Source organism: Gekko japonicus, unplaced genomic scaffold (genome assembly GCF_001447785.1).
Source record: "Gekko japonicus isolate JY-2015 unplaced genomic scaffold, Gekko_japonicus_V1.1 scaffold77, whole genome shotgun sequence".
NCBI classification, from domain to species: Eukaryota; Metazoa; Chordata; class Lepidosauria; order Squamata; family Gekkonidae; genus Gekko; species Gekko japonicus.
In genome coordinates this window covers 449,099-464,575 of record NW_015161405.1, presented here as the reverse complement: position 1 = coordinate 464,575, position 15,477 = coordinate 449,099, and the positions used below count along the sequence as shown (strand labels likewise).

At 47.1% G+C, this 15,477-nt stretch overlaps 1 protein-coding gene across 3 annotated transcripts in view; it reads left to right on the top strand.

The window, feature by feature from the left end:
* SNX13 (sorting nexin 13) overlaps nt 1-15,477 on the top strand; it is a 105,984-nt gene that overhangs the window by 69,611 nt on the left and 20,896 nt on the right. For all 3 annotated transcript variants that reach the window (XM_015426199.1, XM_015426209.1, XM_015426190.1), the window contains exons 14-16: nt 2,773-2,877; nt 4,930-5,062; nt 5,944-5,981. In XM_015426199.1, the coding sequence (XP_015281685.1) occupies nt 2,773-2,877; nt 4,930-5,062; nt 5,944-5,981 (276 nt within the window). The remainder of the gene's footprint in view (nt 1-2,772; nt 2,878-4,929; nt 5,063-5,943; nt 5,982-15,477) is intronic.

Here is a 15,477-nt window from a genome sequence, read left to right as displayed (position 1 = left end):
CTATCTAGAACACGCGTAATGTCCACTACCTTCGCACCAGGCAGGCAAGTCACCATACGGTCAGTACGCGGTTTCGCCACCCAGCTGTCTTACCTGCCTAAGGATCAAATCACCTACTACCAAGAGCCCCCCTCCCTCCCTGCCCAGGGATGGTTCCTTGGTGCAAAAGGATACCCATTCACCAGCTGAAGAAGAGATCCCTTCTGAGGGCACATTCCCTTTATCCTCTGCACGGTGCCCTGTTCTCTCTCGACCCTCATGCTCCCTGGCAGCGACGGGGCTGTCATAACCAGAGTGGGACATATCTAGCAAGTCCCCGAGAGTCTTCTCCATGTGCCTAACTGCTTCTCTAGGTCAGCCACCTTGGCTTCAAGGGAATAAACTCATTCTCTGAGAACCAGGAGCTCCTTGCACCGAGCACACACCCAAGACTTCTGTCCAGTGGGCAGATAGTCATACATGTGACACTCCATGCGATACACTGGAATATGTGTGGCTATTTAAGCATTCTGGTAAAAAACAGTATGCTAAACCTCTTGGTTCACTAGATCTATTCACAATGAAGTCATTAATATTGTACACATAAAGCTATTAGAACAATGCAAACAGGAGAAAAAAAGAATGATTGGACAAATGATTTCAGGAACCAAAAGAAAAGGATTATTTGTGAAATCTATGAAGCTGTGGTTGAAAAATACTGGATGCTGCATCCACTACATTACTTCCATACAATAAAAATACGTTACAAGCTATGGTGTATGCTCCTTAACAACTAGCATGCTAGCCTTGTCCCTCTTTGAAATTCAGGAGAAATCCACATGTACTGATAATATGCACCACTAGGAAGCAGCAAAGCAAACTTCCAATATTTGTCTTTGTATATTTTGGTGGATTTATTTAACTATACTGAAAGTGTTCTAGGGCAAAGTAAGAGTATGGAACTATTATTACCAATAACAACATTTTGGGATATGAGATTTAATTGGATCCTTTAAAGTTATTGTTAAACTGCAAGGAATGGCTGCTATAGCAGAGAGAAACGGTAGCTTATATGATTATGGCTGCCAGAGTATGTACGATAATGAAAGGAAGAAAAACCTAATCAATTAAGGAATAGTCAAATAGAGTACTTTTCAATTGTGTCACTAATAAATACTGTGCAAGCAAATTAAAATCAGACCATGGATTTTGTATTTTAAAATCAAAACTGACAAGTTTTTATTGATTTTATAAAACAAGGTTTGCACTGAAAAATAGGCGGCTACAAGTATGGATGGCATCAAGAGGGAATTAGATAAACATATGGAGCAGAGGTCCATCAGTGACTATTAGCCACAAGGTATAGATAGGAACTCTCAGGTTGGGGCAAGTGATGTTCTGTCTTCTTGGTGCTTGTGGGGGGCAACAGTGGGAGGGCTTCTAGTGTCCTGGACCTCCTGATGGCACCTGGTATTTTTGGCCACTGTGTGACAGAGTGTTGGACTAGATGGGCCATTGGCCTGATCTGACATTGGCTTCTCTTATGTTCTTAGAAGCTACATTGGCAAGTTGATACCTTTTGTTGGATCAACTTTTACAGTACAAGAGGGGTCCAAGGGCTACCAACAGAGGGGGACCAGGGATACAAAATTCTGGGGGTGCAAGTCACCTGGAGGGCCCTTGAAGCCAGCCTCATGCTGCCTTTGTCCAAACATCTTTCAGTTTATTTTAATGAAGTTCTGGCTGCAGCCACTAGAGGCACAGGGAAGTCTGAGCACAGTAAAAACATGGGCAGGCGAATTCTTTTATTACTGTTATGATGGTAACAGCAAGCCAAGTGATTTGTTCATTTTGTTATAATATTTGGTTTAGATCAGGGTCATATGGGGGGCCCCAGATGGAATCTTTGTTGGGAGGGGCCATGGTGGTTCTTGGCAGTCCTGGAGAGGTCAGCAAGGGGACATTTCTGTACTTATGGTATTGTGACCCTATTTATTTGGAATTACAGAAAATCTTAAAATAGAGTGGATGACAAGCAAGCTAAAGATTGAATATGGAGCCTGGTGAACTTAATACAAGAAGACCTTGCTTTGTGACTTTAGGAAGAAACTCATTTTTGTTTCTCTTTTGTGGCTTTTTGAGTTTAACTTAATTTAAACCTGAAATCCAAACTGTAATGAGGACACATGACTGAAACATAATACATTAAATACCAGAAATGCCTTATAAAAGTACTAGCTGCGGCTAGACAGGTGTATAGATAAGATCTTCCTTGCTTATGCTGGAATAAGTTTTGTTAGTTTTTAAGGAGCCACAGGACTTGGCATTTTGTGTAACCATAGATCTTGCCACTGCTTCATTCCCTCGCCTCCTCTTCTATTCTCTTGTTTCAACTCATAGTTCCCCCCCCACCGTATATGACTAGCCAAAGTTGTGACACAGCCAAACTAAAGAACTTCAGAATCCCATTGGTTGGCTGAAAAAATGTTAAGTGCTTAAACCTTTCCTATTAAAGCAAATAGTGATTAAAAACTTATATTGTGCTGATTGTGGACATTGGTAAGCGTGTCCTGAACAACTTACGTAACTGTGTTGGACTTCAGGGTGATAGTAGACCTGAGGGATATTGTTTTGCTTTGATTTAAATAACTTGCATATTGTTTTACTTTGTGTGGCCTATCTCTAGCTTTATTTTCTCTGTAATAACAATGGCTGTGTTTTAATTTTTTTCCAAATGGATGGCATTAAAATAAGGTCACACAGTGCACAAGTTTATTTAGCTCTCTGTGACAGGCATCGCCAAGAGTTAATATTGATGACGCCTTGGTAGCAAAGCTGGCAGCAAAACTGAATCATGAGGACCCAACCCCAGAAATCTTTGATGAGGTTCAGAGAAAGGTATGGCACGTTTCTGATCTGTTTCATGTGGATTGGTGAAAATTGTTGGTTTAGGTGCAATTTTGTCAGTTAGTATAAAATCAACATTCTCCTGGGAACAATATGCTGTAGTTTCCTCTATTCACAGCTGCTGTAGTTTGCTTTCTGTGGCTTGGTGCAAATTGAAAATTACCAGTTACTAGCCTCCCCTTCTGCATATGAGTTCTTTCCTCCTCAGGTTACTGTGTTGTGTTTTGTACAACAGCAATTAACTGTGATTAGTTTTAAGCAAGGTTTCAAACCAGCTTCTGAGTTCCAAAATATATTGTAACAAGTCTGTTTGGTTACCATCTTGAAAGTGTAAAAGGCAAAGATGTGCACAGTGTTGATTTACCAAAGTATGAGGTTTTGAGATACTAAAGTACAGAATAAGGAAAGCGTAGGTGAAAGCAGTTGGGAGAAACAAATAAGGAGTAGGTGGGATATTAATAGAGCTATTTCAAGACAGAGAACCAGAGTCCATCAAAATCTTAACAAGAATATGACAACAAATAAAACAATGGGCCACAGACTGGAAATGCACAATCTACATTCCATCCAACTTATGAAGGTTAAAGCAGAAAGTGTCAAAGCAGGATTGCAGTGTAACATCAGCAAGACAAAAGTTATGACTGTTGAGGAATTATGCAACTTTAAGGCTGAAGATGAAGAAATTGAAATTGTTCAAGATTTTCTTTTCCTTGGCTCAAACATAAAGCAAAAGAGAGACTGCAACCAAGGAAGCTGAAGGAATGGGAAGGGCAGCCATGAAGGAGCTAGAAAAGATCCTCAGCTGTAAGGATGTGTCACTGGTGACCAAGATAGGGTTGTCAAATGGGCCCAGGGGGTGGGGAATCCCCCGCTTTGGAGGGCCGATTTCCGATGCGACAGAATTCGGCCCCGGGGGGAACCCCGCCCCCCGAAGCTGCATCACCGGAGGTGACGCACGACATAGAGCACATTGGGGGTGTGGCCCAGATCGTCGGGGGGAACCATATGGTTTCCCCCCCGACGATCTTGGCCACGCCCCCAACATGGTACGTCGCACGTCACTTCCAGCGACGTTCCGGCGGTGCGCGCGCACGCCCAGCCAGCTCCCGGAGCGAGAAGACGCTCCCCCGCCGGTAAGTGGATTAAATTTGGCAACCCTAGACCAAGATCAAGATAATTCAATACTATAGTATTCCCCATTATTATGTATGGATGTGAATGTCAGAAGAGTTGGGTTCTAAATCAAATCAAGCCTGAATGCTCCCTAGAAGTTAAAAGGACTAACTATCGCACTTTGGTCACATTATGATAAAAGTCTCACTGGAAAAGACAGTAATGATAGGAAAAGTTGAAGGCATCAGGAAAAGAGGAAAGACCCAACATGAGATGGATTGACTCACTAAAGGACACCATGGCCCTCAGTTTGCAAGACTTGAGCAAGTCTGCTAATGACAGGACATTTTGGAGGTCATTCATTCGTAGGGTTACCATGAGTTGGAAGCAACTTGAAGGCATTTAACACGCACACACAGGTGTTCAACATAGGAATTATTTTCTTAATAGAATATGTTTTAAGATATTTCTAAAGTTGAATTTTAATTTTCTAAGGTCAGAAGCGTATTTAAGCTGTGTTTTAAGTTGGCGTGTGAATTTAATATACATAACCTGTTCTGTCTCTGATTTAGAAGCCATGTGCTTCACGTGCCTGCAAACCTGCCCAATTTATACAATATCACAAACTTTCTGAAATGTATTGATTGTGATACCCTCTTTCATGCGGTTAGAGTTTGTTCATGCATTAAGGAGAACTTCAGCAAGTTCTCACATCCATGTTGAGAACTAATTTTATCCTTAAGGAATGATCTTAAATACGGTTGGTCAGCAGAAAGTCCCATGTTAATACTTGGCAACCTTCTAGGAAGGCGTTTTTAAGATTGCAGCCTTTGTTTCTGTTATGCAGCTTTTAATGGGATATGTTGAGTATACTGTTTTACTACAATGTAATGATATAGCTTGGATAATCCTTCACTTTAATTCCATAAGGTATATGAGTTGATGCTACGGGATGAGAGATTCTACCCTTCATTCAAACAGCATGTACTGTATGTGCGAATGCTTGCTGAACTAGATATGCTGAAAGATCCTAGCTTCAGAGGATCAGATGATGGCGAAGGAGGTAAGTTTGTGGCTTTCAGTTTGAGTCTGTTTAAATATTTTGCCTTACCTAATCACATGGGCTCAGAGAGTATCCTTCTGTTGGATCCAACTCAGTATTAATGAGCATACTTCTTCGGCAGGCTTAAGTTGTTTTTTTTCAGAATTCTACTTGGACATTATAGTTTAGCCTTCAAAGATAAACTTGCTTGCTGCAGTCATTCTATATAAGGAGATAGCCTGCTTGTCAGGTGCTTTAGTGACCATACGAACACATGAAACTTCGTTATATTGAGTCAAACCATCAGTCCATCAAAGTCAATATTGTTTGTTCAGACTGGCAGTGGCTCTCCAGGGTCTCAGGCAGAGGTCTTTCACATCATCTACTACTTGGTCCTTTTAACTGGAGATGCTCAGGATAGAAACTTGGGCCTGCTGCATGCAACACAAGAGGCTCTTCCACTGAACCACAGTTCCTCCCCAGGTACAGGTATATCCAGATACATCAGTTAAAACACGTAATGACCAGTTCATTGGGTGCAGGCATGTAATGTTTTGCCTGCTTAAGTTCTATGTATGCAAAAATTAAACTAAATTATTTTGTTAGCGTAAATGCTAACTGCATTTAGATATCGAAATGACTTTGGTTGGTTTGTGATGAGAACAATACAGGAACTCCTGCAGGAAGCCAAAGTTTAAGACTTCCTGGTTTGAAAGAAATCAGAATGTTATCATTATGTCCCTGCAGGACACTAATATTTAGTCTTGGTCCATCTTGAGAGGAGAAGTTGTGAGGATACAGGCAGATAAGCCAAGGCTTATCTCATATGAGCAAGCGAGTTATATATAAATATAGTTCTTCTGAATTTTGTCATAAAAATAAATCCTTTTTTCTTATTGTAGAATCATTTAATGGGTCTCCTACAGGAAGCATTAACTTGGTAAGTGTACCTTGGAAAATTGTCTTTTTAAAAAATTATCTGTTTAGTTCTGCAGATACAGTTCTTTTGTATTTGTAAATAAACTTAACCCCAAACAACAAATGGCACATTCTTGCTTATTTTGACAAGGACTTCAGCCTACTTTGATTCATAAATAATTTTGTAAATGGTTATGGTCAGGGGTCATTTCGTAGAAAAAGAGGTGCAGGAGTACTTTTGCATATGCCACACCCTTGACATCACCAGAAGTGTGTCAGAAGGCAACACCCACCGCTCAGACTCCACCCCAAAAATCTCCAGGTATTTTCCAACTCAGAGCTGGCTAGCCTACCTGGAGAAAAACTGCTTAGCCTTGGAAGATTGGCTGTAGCTAACTGCAATCCTCCCCAATGTCATTATAATGCTTCAGAAACTGTAATGCAATATGATGGAGTAAGACATAGTTTTGTTTTGTGAGGTGTTCCATTCATGTACTCATTCACAACCCTTTCCAGATGGCTAAGCACAAGACAGCCTTACCTTCACTTAACTGTAGTCACTCACAGCAACAGGCAGTATATGAATCACTTTATCACAGCCTATGAGAATAGGAACAAGAAACTCATCGCACAAAAATTGCCAGCCTTGAAACACTAACATCTTCTTCGTGGTCTCTGTGCATCACACCCTTGGGATACACTGCGCCTGCGCTGAACCTTCTCGGTACCGATAGCTAGCAAAAAGGGATTTTCGCGCCTCTCCCAGGTCACGCGCCGGCTCCACTGCGCATGACCAAGGAGGGGCACGCAGATCCCGCCAGTTCTCTTCTGACCGCCGCGCTGGTAGGACGCCTTCTGCCTCGGTCTGCTAAGTACCAAACTTTTTTTGCTAAACTTGCGTTTAGTTAGTTTCTCTTTCTTTATTTTTGTAGTTAGCATTTTTCTTTCGGTGTTTGTTCTTTACGTACGTTCCCCTCCCGCTGGCCTATGGCCCCGCGGTGGGGTTGTTTCAAACGGTGTAGGACTTGCGGCCTTAAAATATCCCCCACCGACGGGCACTCACTTTGCCTCGTTTGCTTAGGGGAGTCGCACTGTGTCTCTAAGTGCAGACACTGCCGAAAGTTTTCGAATCAGACGAGAAAAAACAGGGCAGCTCGTCTACACTTGGCCCTGATGGAGAAGGCACTATCTCCACAGTCCTCTTCACCGTTGGACACGTCCGGGCACGCCTCGATGTCCACCTTGGCTGCAGACACTTGTCCTCCCGTTCCGGGATCATCGACGTCGACGATCGCAATCGATGCTTCGGCACCGAACGTCGACGGTCGCAATCGATGCTTCGGCACCGAAACGATCGACGCCGATAAAGGACCACCCCGTACCTTCCAAGATCCGGAAGCAGGGCAAAGACTCACAGCAGTCGAAGAAACCTAAAACGGACAAACCCAAAGTCCATAAGGTTTCGGCTAGTCAGGGTCGAGATCCCACGCAAGAACCTCACCCGATCGGTTCGGATCTCGACATCGACCTTACTCAACAGACAAATCAGTCGCAATCTGATATGTCGAGCCGTCAATCCTCTCATGCCTCCCCAGAACGTGGAGTCGAGGATCGGCACCGACCAACTTCTCCTCCCCTGACTTGGGATGAGAGGCAATGGCATTATTTGTACGGGAATCGATACCCATACCCTTGGGCACTCCCGATACCACCCCCACCTGAATGGGATCGTCAGTCGGTGTCATCCCGCATTTCGCGCTTTCAAGATCGACCATCGGTATCGAAGCAGTCGATACCGACGCATCCACCAGACCCGGTTGTGCCCCCGATTAACACACCGGCACCGTCTCAACCTGAATTACTCGAATCATCTCCAGAACCATCCAATGTATCCTCCGATTCAGATGGCTTTTCTGAACATATCGAGGATGTAGATGCACAGCCCACCTCGCAAGATGTGGAAGCGGATTTACCTATTTCTCCATCAGAGGATGTTAAGTCTTATGGAGATTTTATTCAACGCATGGCATTAGATCTATCTATGACTCCTACTCTCGTTGCCAGTTTTGTGGATGATAACGTTTTTGACATTATGCACTCTAACACTTCGCCCTCCGTGGCTCTACCAATGACAAAAGTTCTCTTGCAAACTACCAAGGACTTTTGGACTCGTCCAGCCTCCATTAATGTCTCTAATAAGCGTCTGGATCACATGTACAAGGTCCAGGAATCAGGGGCTGAGTTTTTATACACACATCCTAAGCCCAATTCTTTGGTCGTTTCCTCGTCCACGAAAGGAAAAGCGAGCCACTCTACTCCATCAGACAAAGAAGGAAAAAAGTTGGATTCGGTTGGTAGAAAATTCTACACTGTCGGTGCAATGGGCATTAAAACGGCGAACTATGCCGCCTGCATGGGCCGTTATCAATTCAATTTATGGAAGCGTTTGAATGATTTCCTCCCGCACGTGCCCAAAGAGTGCCAACCTCAGATTAAAAGGATTCAGAATGAAGGGATGGTCTTGGCTAGACACCAAATTAGTGCTGCCAAGCATTCCCTGGAATCCGCTAGTAAGACTCTAGCAACCTCTGTAGCGTTACGCAGACATGCCTGGCTCCGCTCTTCATCATTGCCATATGACACCAGATCCTCGGTGGAAGACCTTCCCTTTGAAGGTTCTGGATTGTTTAGCTCCACCACTGACACGGTTCTGCAGGAAATGGATAAGAGTATCAAGACGTCCAAGAGTTTGGGGATCTCCCCCACGACCAAATACTCGAAATCCAAGCAGTGGCCTAGGCAACCTTGGTCGACCAGGCAACCGTACAACAAATCACCTACGGATCAATGGCAAAGACCTCCCTCTCAGTCACGGTCTTTTCCCCCGAAAAATAAGGGACAATCGTCCGGTGCCTATAAGTCGAAATTCCCTAAGAATCCCAAACAGGGACTTTGACTTCAACCTTACTGCTCAGACTCGCCTTGCACCCTTCCTGCACGCATGGCTCGCCATTTCTACGGACAAATGGGTGCACTCTATAATAAGAGATGGCTATCTCATAGAGTTTTCTCTGACTCCCAAAATCTCCCGTTTTATCAGAACCCCGGCGTCTCCTGCCCTGCTACAGGAGGTACAATCGCTGACACAAAAAAACGCTATAGAGAAAGTCCCGATGGCGGATTGTTGCCGCGGGATTTATTCCAAATATTTCACGGTCCCCAAGAAGGACGGAGGACTTCGTCCAATCATGGACCTTCGTTTTCTCAATCGGTTCATCATTTACAGAAAGTTTCGCATGACCACGTTGCAAAGCATTTTACCACTCCTGTCTCCAGGGACTTGGATGGTCACTTTAGATCTCAAAGACGCTTATTTTCACGTCTCCATCCATCCTCGTCACAGAAAGTTCCTCAGATTCGCAGTCGGGGAGGACCATTACCAATTCAAAGCCCTTCCATTCGGGCTCTCTACCGCCCCCAGGGTTTTTACGAAGGTAATGGTGGTTGTCGTCGCTCATCTTCGCCTTCAGGGCATTCAGATCTTTCCGTATATAGACGACTGGTTGATGGTGGCAGATTCAAGAGAATGTCTCCTTCAGCACATCACCATCACATTGTCGGTCCTATCCTCCCTTGGAATTCTGGTGAATTTACAGAAATCCATGCTGCAACCTGCAACTCGCGTGCAGTTCATAGGAGCTGTCATAGACTCCCTAGCCACTCGGGCGTACCTTCCTCGCCAACGGGCAGATACCATTCGTCTGGAAATTCAACGTTTGTTCCAGTCCAACGTGACATCAGCGGTCCACATTCAGCGGATCTTGGGTCTCATGGCAGCCACCACTTCCGTGATCGAATATGCACGCCTTCGCATGCGCCCGTTGCAGCTGTGGTTTCTAAAGAAATTTCGCCCTTCCATCCATCCTCCGAGCCTTCAACTGGTAGTGCCTCCGCAGGTCCTCGTCTCCCTGCAGTGGTGGCTCGTGGACACCAATCTGTTGGCGGGTGCACCGTTCCAACCGATCGTTCCCGTAATGTCCATCACCACAGATGCCTCCCTGTGGGGTTGGGGTGCTCATACAGACGACACTTGTGTGGGTGCTCCATGGCAACCCCTTTGGAAGAGTCATCATATCAACTATCTGGAACTGCTGGCCGTAAAATTTGCCCTCAGATCCTTACTCAGACAGGTTGTAGGAAAAGCTGTGTTGATTTTTACGGACAACACAACTGCGATGGCTTATATCAATCGCCAGGGCGGGACCGTGTCCAGGTCCCTTTGCAGGCTAGCTATGGACATATGGGAAGAGTGCCTTCATTGGAACATCACTCTCCAAGCTGCCCATCTGCCAGGAACTTTGAACCAACAAGCGGATTTCCTGAGCAGAGGGGGAGCATCGGACCACGAATGGGAGTTGAACTCAAAGTATCTCCTTCCTCTTTTTCAACATCTGGGACATCCCCACATCGATGTTTTTGCAACTCGATTGAACAAGAAGTGTCCCAGGTTTTGCTCCAGAGCGGGGTTGGACCCTCTGTCAATGGGGGACGGTCTGTTGATGTCGTGGGCTCACGACTTTCTATACCTATTTCCTCCGATTCCGCTGCTCCACAGGGTGCTTGTGAAAATACAACAGGACAAGCCCCATTGTCTCCTGGTAGCCCCCTGGTGGCCTCGGCAGGTGTGGTTTCCGACACTGCTGCGGTTAGCCAAGGGATCCTTCGTACACTTCCCGCAGGAGTTGGATCTCCTCCAAGCTCAGGAAGGCCAGGTCCTTCACTACGATCCTCTGAGTCTCAAGTTGACTCTATGGGAAATACGCTTTCAGTGATGGATGACCGTATCAATGAGGTCCTGTTGAATTGTCGTAAACTGTCTACTAGGACGTCTTACGCAAAGAAGTGGGATTTATTCCTACAGTACTTGAGTTCTTCCAATTTACCTCCTCCGCCAGTGGATTTGAGGTCTATTTTTGCGTTTATTTTGTCCAGAATGGACTTGGGACTCAGTTTTTCTTCAGTTAAGGTGTATTTAGCTGCGGTGTCAGCTTTTCATCCATCTATTGATGGGTTTTCAGTTTTCTCGCATCCTCAGACGAAACAGTTTTGTAAAGGTCTTATTCGCCTGTACCCTCCCCGTCGTTCTCCGACTCCGGCCTGGGATTTGGCTTTAGTTTTGCGGTTTTTGATGGGAAAACCCTTCGAACCACTGGCCACTTGCTCTCTAAAGTTGTTATCGCTCAAGACTGCGTTTCTGGTGGCCATTACTTCTGCTCGTCGAGTCAGTGAGTTGTCTGCTTTAAGGTGTGATCCACCATACTTGATTTTTTCCCCTCATGGGGTGTCGTTGTCTTTGGACATCTCCTTCTTACCGAAAGTCGTTTCGGAGTTTCATCTACGTTCAGATATAGTTTTGCCGTCATTTTTCCCGTCTCCTGCCAATGAAGAGGAACGGAAATTGCACTCTCTGGATGTTAAGAGGGCGTTGCTGTTCTATTTGGGCAGGACCAAGTCTTTTCGTCAGTCTCCTGCCTTGTTTGTTGCTCACAGTATGCCCTCCCTGGGGAAGAAGATCTCTTCCCAGACGCTGTCCAGGTGGATTGTGGAAGTAATCAAGCTATGTTACGCTTTGGCTAAGAGACCTCTTCCAGGTCAACTTCGCGCCCACTCTACAAGGGCGGTGGCGGCTTCCACAGCTTTCCTGAGAGGGATGCCATTGGAGGACATCTGCAACGCTGCGACTTGGGCTACTCCGCTCACCTTCGTGAAGCATTATGCCCTTGATGTCCGGTCTACTCGTCGTGTGGCGTTGGGTCGGTCTATTTTGCAGACGGCGCAGGTGTAGGGCCTCGGCCCCTCCTCCAGGTAAGAGTTATTGCTTGCTATTCTCCCAAGGGTGTGATGCACAGAGACCACGAAGAAGATAGACAGGTTGCTTACCTGTAACTGGTGATCTTCGAGTGGTCATCTGTGCATTCACACCACCCGCCCTCCTTCCCCTCTGCTCTCGGCCCTTCATCTTGTTTCTTTGAAGGCTGTTGGGCGGCGGTCAGAAGGAACTGGCGGGATCTGCGTGCCCCTCCTTGGTCATGCGCAGTGGAGTCGGCGCGTGACCTGGGAGAGGCGCGAAAATCCCTTTTTGCTAGCTATCGGTACCGAGAAGGTTCAGCGCAGGCGCAGTGTATCCCAAGGGTGTGAATGCACAGATGACCACTCGAAGATCACCAGTTACAGGTAAGCAACCTGTCTTTCTTGTGCACCTAATTAAGCCAACTAACTTCTTGTACACCTACTTAAGCCTTTCACGCTGAACCAAGGCCACCAGAATCTGGCTGGGCGGTCTTGCAAACTTTACAAAGAGACAGAGAGAGGAGAGAGGGATCGGAATGGATTTCCCTGAATGAAGTACAAAGAAAGCCAAGTCAGCTTCCTCCATCCCCCTCCCATGGGCTGAATCTTTTGTCCCCTCCTTCACCAGGGTTGGGAAACTCCAGGAGGTTTCAGGATGGTGCCTGGAAAGGACAGGGACCTCAGTGGGGTAGAATGCCAAGTCCACCCTCCAAAGCATCCATTTTCTCCAGGGGAACTGATCTCTGTAGCCTGGAGGTGCGGTATTGCAGGGGATCCCTCTAAGTGTTCCCTCTAAGCTGAGTTAGTGTGAGCTAGCTCACAGTATTTTAGCCTCCAGCTCACACATTTTTGTCTTAGCTCGGGAAGGATAGCTCCAGAGCAAACTAATTTATGCAGTAGCCATAACTCGAATGCCATCAGCTCACAAAGTAGAATATTTGCTCACAAGACCCCACAGCTTAGAGGGAACATTGCTGGCATCCCTACCCCATAATACCCATCCATTCAGGAAGTGCCATGGGTGATTTTGGCCCTTGCTGCACAGCTTTCAGCAGCTTGCTTTTTTGAAAATTCTTCAACCCAACTGAGAAATTGAGGTTTGGAGGTGGAGCATGGGGAAGACAGGAACCTCAGTGGGGTAGAATGCCGGTGCCCACCCTCCAAAGCATCCATTTTCTCCATGGGAACTAATTTATATGGAGTTGAGCTGTAATAACTTGTGGGGGGATTCCCTGCCCAGGTCCCACCTGGAGGCTGGCATCTCTGCTGGAAGCCTTGGATGGCAGGCTCAGGGACTACTGGAGTGAGGCCCTTGGATGGCGAGTGCAGTCCATGTACCCCCTCCTCATGGGCCTGATGGAGGTCCCTGCCATTTGTGGGGCCAGGCTGCACACTTCCCTTCTCTCCCCCCGCCCAAGCCTGCTGGAGGATCTTAGAATAGTGAGTGCAGGCTGGATGCTCCCTCCCACATCCCCCTCCATGGGCTTGCTGGGAGCAGGCCACATGCTCCCATCCTCCCCCCAACGAGCCTGCTGGAGGACGAGTGCAGGCTGGGTGCTCCCCCCCACTGGCTTACTGGGGCCAGACTGCACACTCTCCTCCTCTCCCGTCGAGTCTGCTGGAGGACGAGTGCAGGATGGGCACACGCTTCCCTCGCTCCTCCCTCCTCTCCCACTCCCACATTCCTCACACACTCTCCTCCTCTCCCATCAAGTCTGCGAGGACGAGTGCAGGTTGGGCACTCCCTCCCACCTCCCCCCACGGGCTCGCCGGGGCGAGGCCACACGCTCCCCTGCTCTCCCAACGAGGTGGCTGGAGGACAAATGCAGGCTGGTGCTCCCCCCGCCGCCCTCCTGATGGGCTTGCCGGGGCCAGGCCGCATGCTCCCCTCCTCCCCCATCGAGCCTGCTGGAGGCTCTTGAATGGTGAGTGCAGGCAATGTGTCCCCTCCCGCCTCCCTCCCACAGGCTTGCAGGAGGTCCCTGCCAGCTATCAGGGCCAGGCTGCACATGCACCCCTCCCCTGGCAGTCTCCCCACAGCCCAAGCCTATCTTTTACTTACCCCCGCTGGCTGATGCTTCGAGGTGATGTTCTCCAGGAGCAGTCAGCCGGGAAGATGCTTGGGAGAGCTGCATGGGAAACTGCGGCATGGTAGAAGCAAGTGAGTGGGCAGCTCCTATTTCACACCAGCAGGCAAGCACAGGTGAGCGACCTCCAGCGCCCCCCTTTATATAACCTGCTGGCAAGCCAGCTAAGTGGGAGGGCGGGGCGTCCCAGAGGAATCTCCCATGCATAGAGGAGGAGAAGCTGTATGTCCACTGCGAGTTTGCACACAAATACACACTACAGGGAACTGTGGTGCCCGCTCCTGGGCTTGTTAGTCCCGGAACATTACGGCTCTTTCCGCCTCGAAATGACTTCTAGTTATGGTCCTCCTTAAACGGATCATCAATTCAGTCTCAGAGGTCTGAGCAGCTTAAATTGCTTATTCACTTCAAATACAGGGACTGCTTTGTATTTCACACCTCTGCAGCTTTAGAATGTGCTCATGCTCTTTTATCAGATTTTAGACATTTAACAATTGATCTTCCAGAGAGTAAAAGAATAAATGGCACTGGGGTATGCTATTATTGGTAATGTGTGCATGTATGAGGACCTGTTTTCTTATGTTTGTAATGCTTGTAAATACATGCATGGGTAGACTTTTTATTCTTACAGGATGTTTACATCTTATGCCACTAGGATTTTTTTAACTCAACTGGTGTGTCACCATAGAAACCACATGTTTCTATATCTTTGCTTCCTTCCAGTCTTTACCACATAATTTCTGTAGTATTAAATGGTTTCTGTAAGCATATCTGGTCTAAGGACTGTAATAAAAACTAAACTAAGTATTACATGGTAAATATTTTATTAGGACTGCAAGGTGAAGATAATTTTATTTAGACTGCATTTGACTGATTTACAACCCTGCCACACGGCAGGGAAACGGAGGGCTGATCTGCGGCAAATGTGAGCCACACCAAAGTTGGAACGCCGCAGCGGGATCCCACAGATCCCTGGAGCCGCGGCGCGTCACTCCCCGGCACGATCAGATGCCGGGGAGGAAGAGTCGGCTGGGAGGGGCAGTTCGAAAGCAAGAAATTGCAAGTAGATAAATAGGTACCACTTCGGTGGGAAGGTAACAGCGTTCCGTGCGCCTTGGTGTTTAGTCATGCCGGCCACATGACCACGGAAACGTCTTCGGACAGCGCTGGCTCTTCGGCTTTGAAACGGAGACGAGCACCGCAACCCTAGAGTCGGATTCGACTGGCTTTCGAGCAAGGGAACCTTTACCTTTACCTATGTCTACTTTAAAACTAGCTTAGTTCTTGAAATTGGGAATGAAAAAATTAGCATATCAGTAAGATGGATATGCTAAACCTTTTAAATATGGTGTCTTTGTTTATTATGTGGAGGTTTTATTTCTGTACTAGGGAGGAAGGCCCATTGAGAAGGGCGATACAAGGGCGGCTAGCCCCCCCTCCTCGCGCCCTCCCCCTCTCTGCCCTGACCCAGGCGGCGGCCGGTGTTAGCCTTGCGCCCGTCGGCCCCAGCCACTTGTGCCTCGCGGTTGTCCTCCGCATGGCGTTCGGCTCCCCCCCGTCCTGACCCAGGTGGCTGGCGGG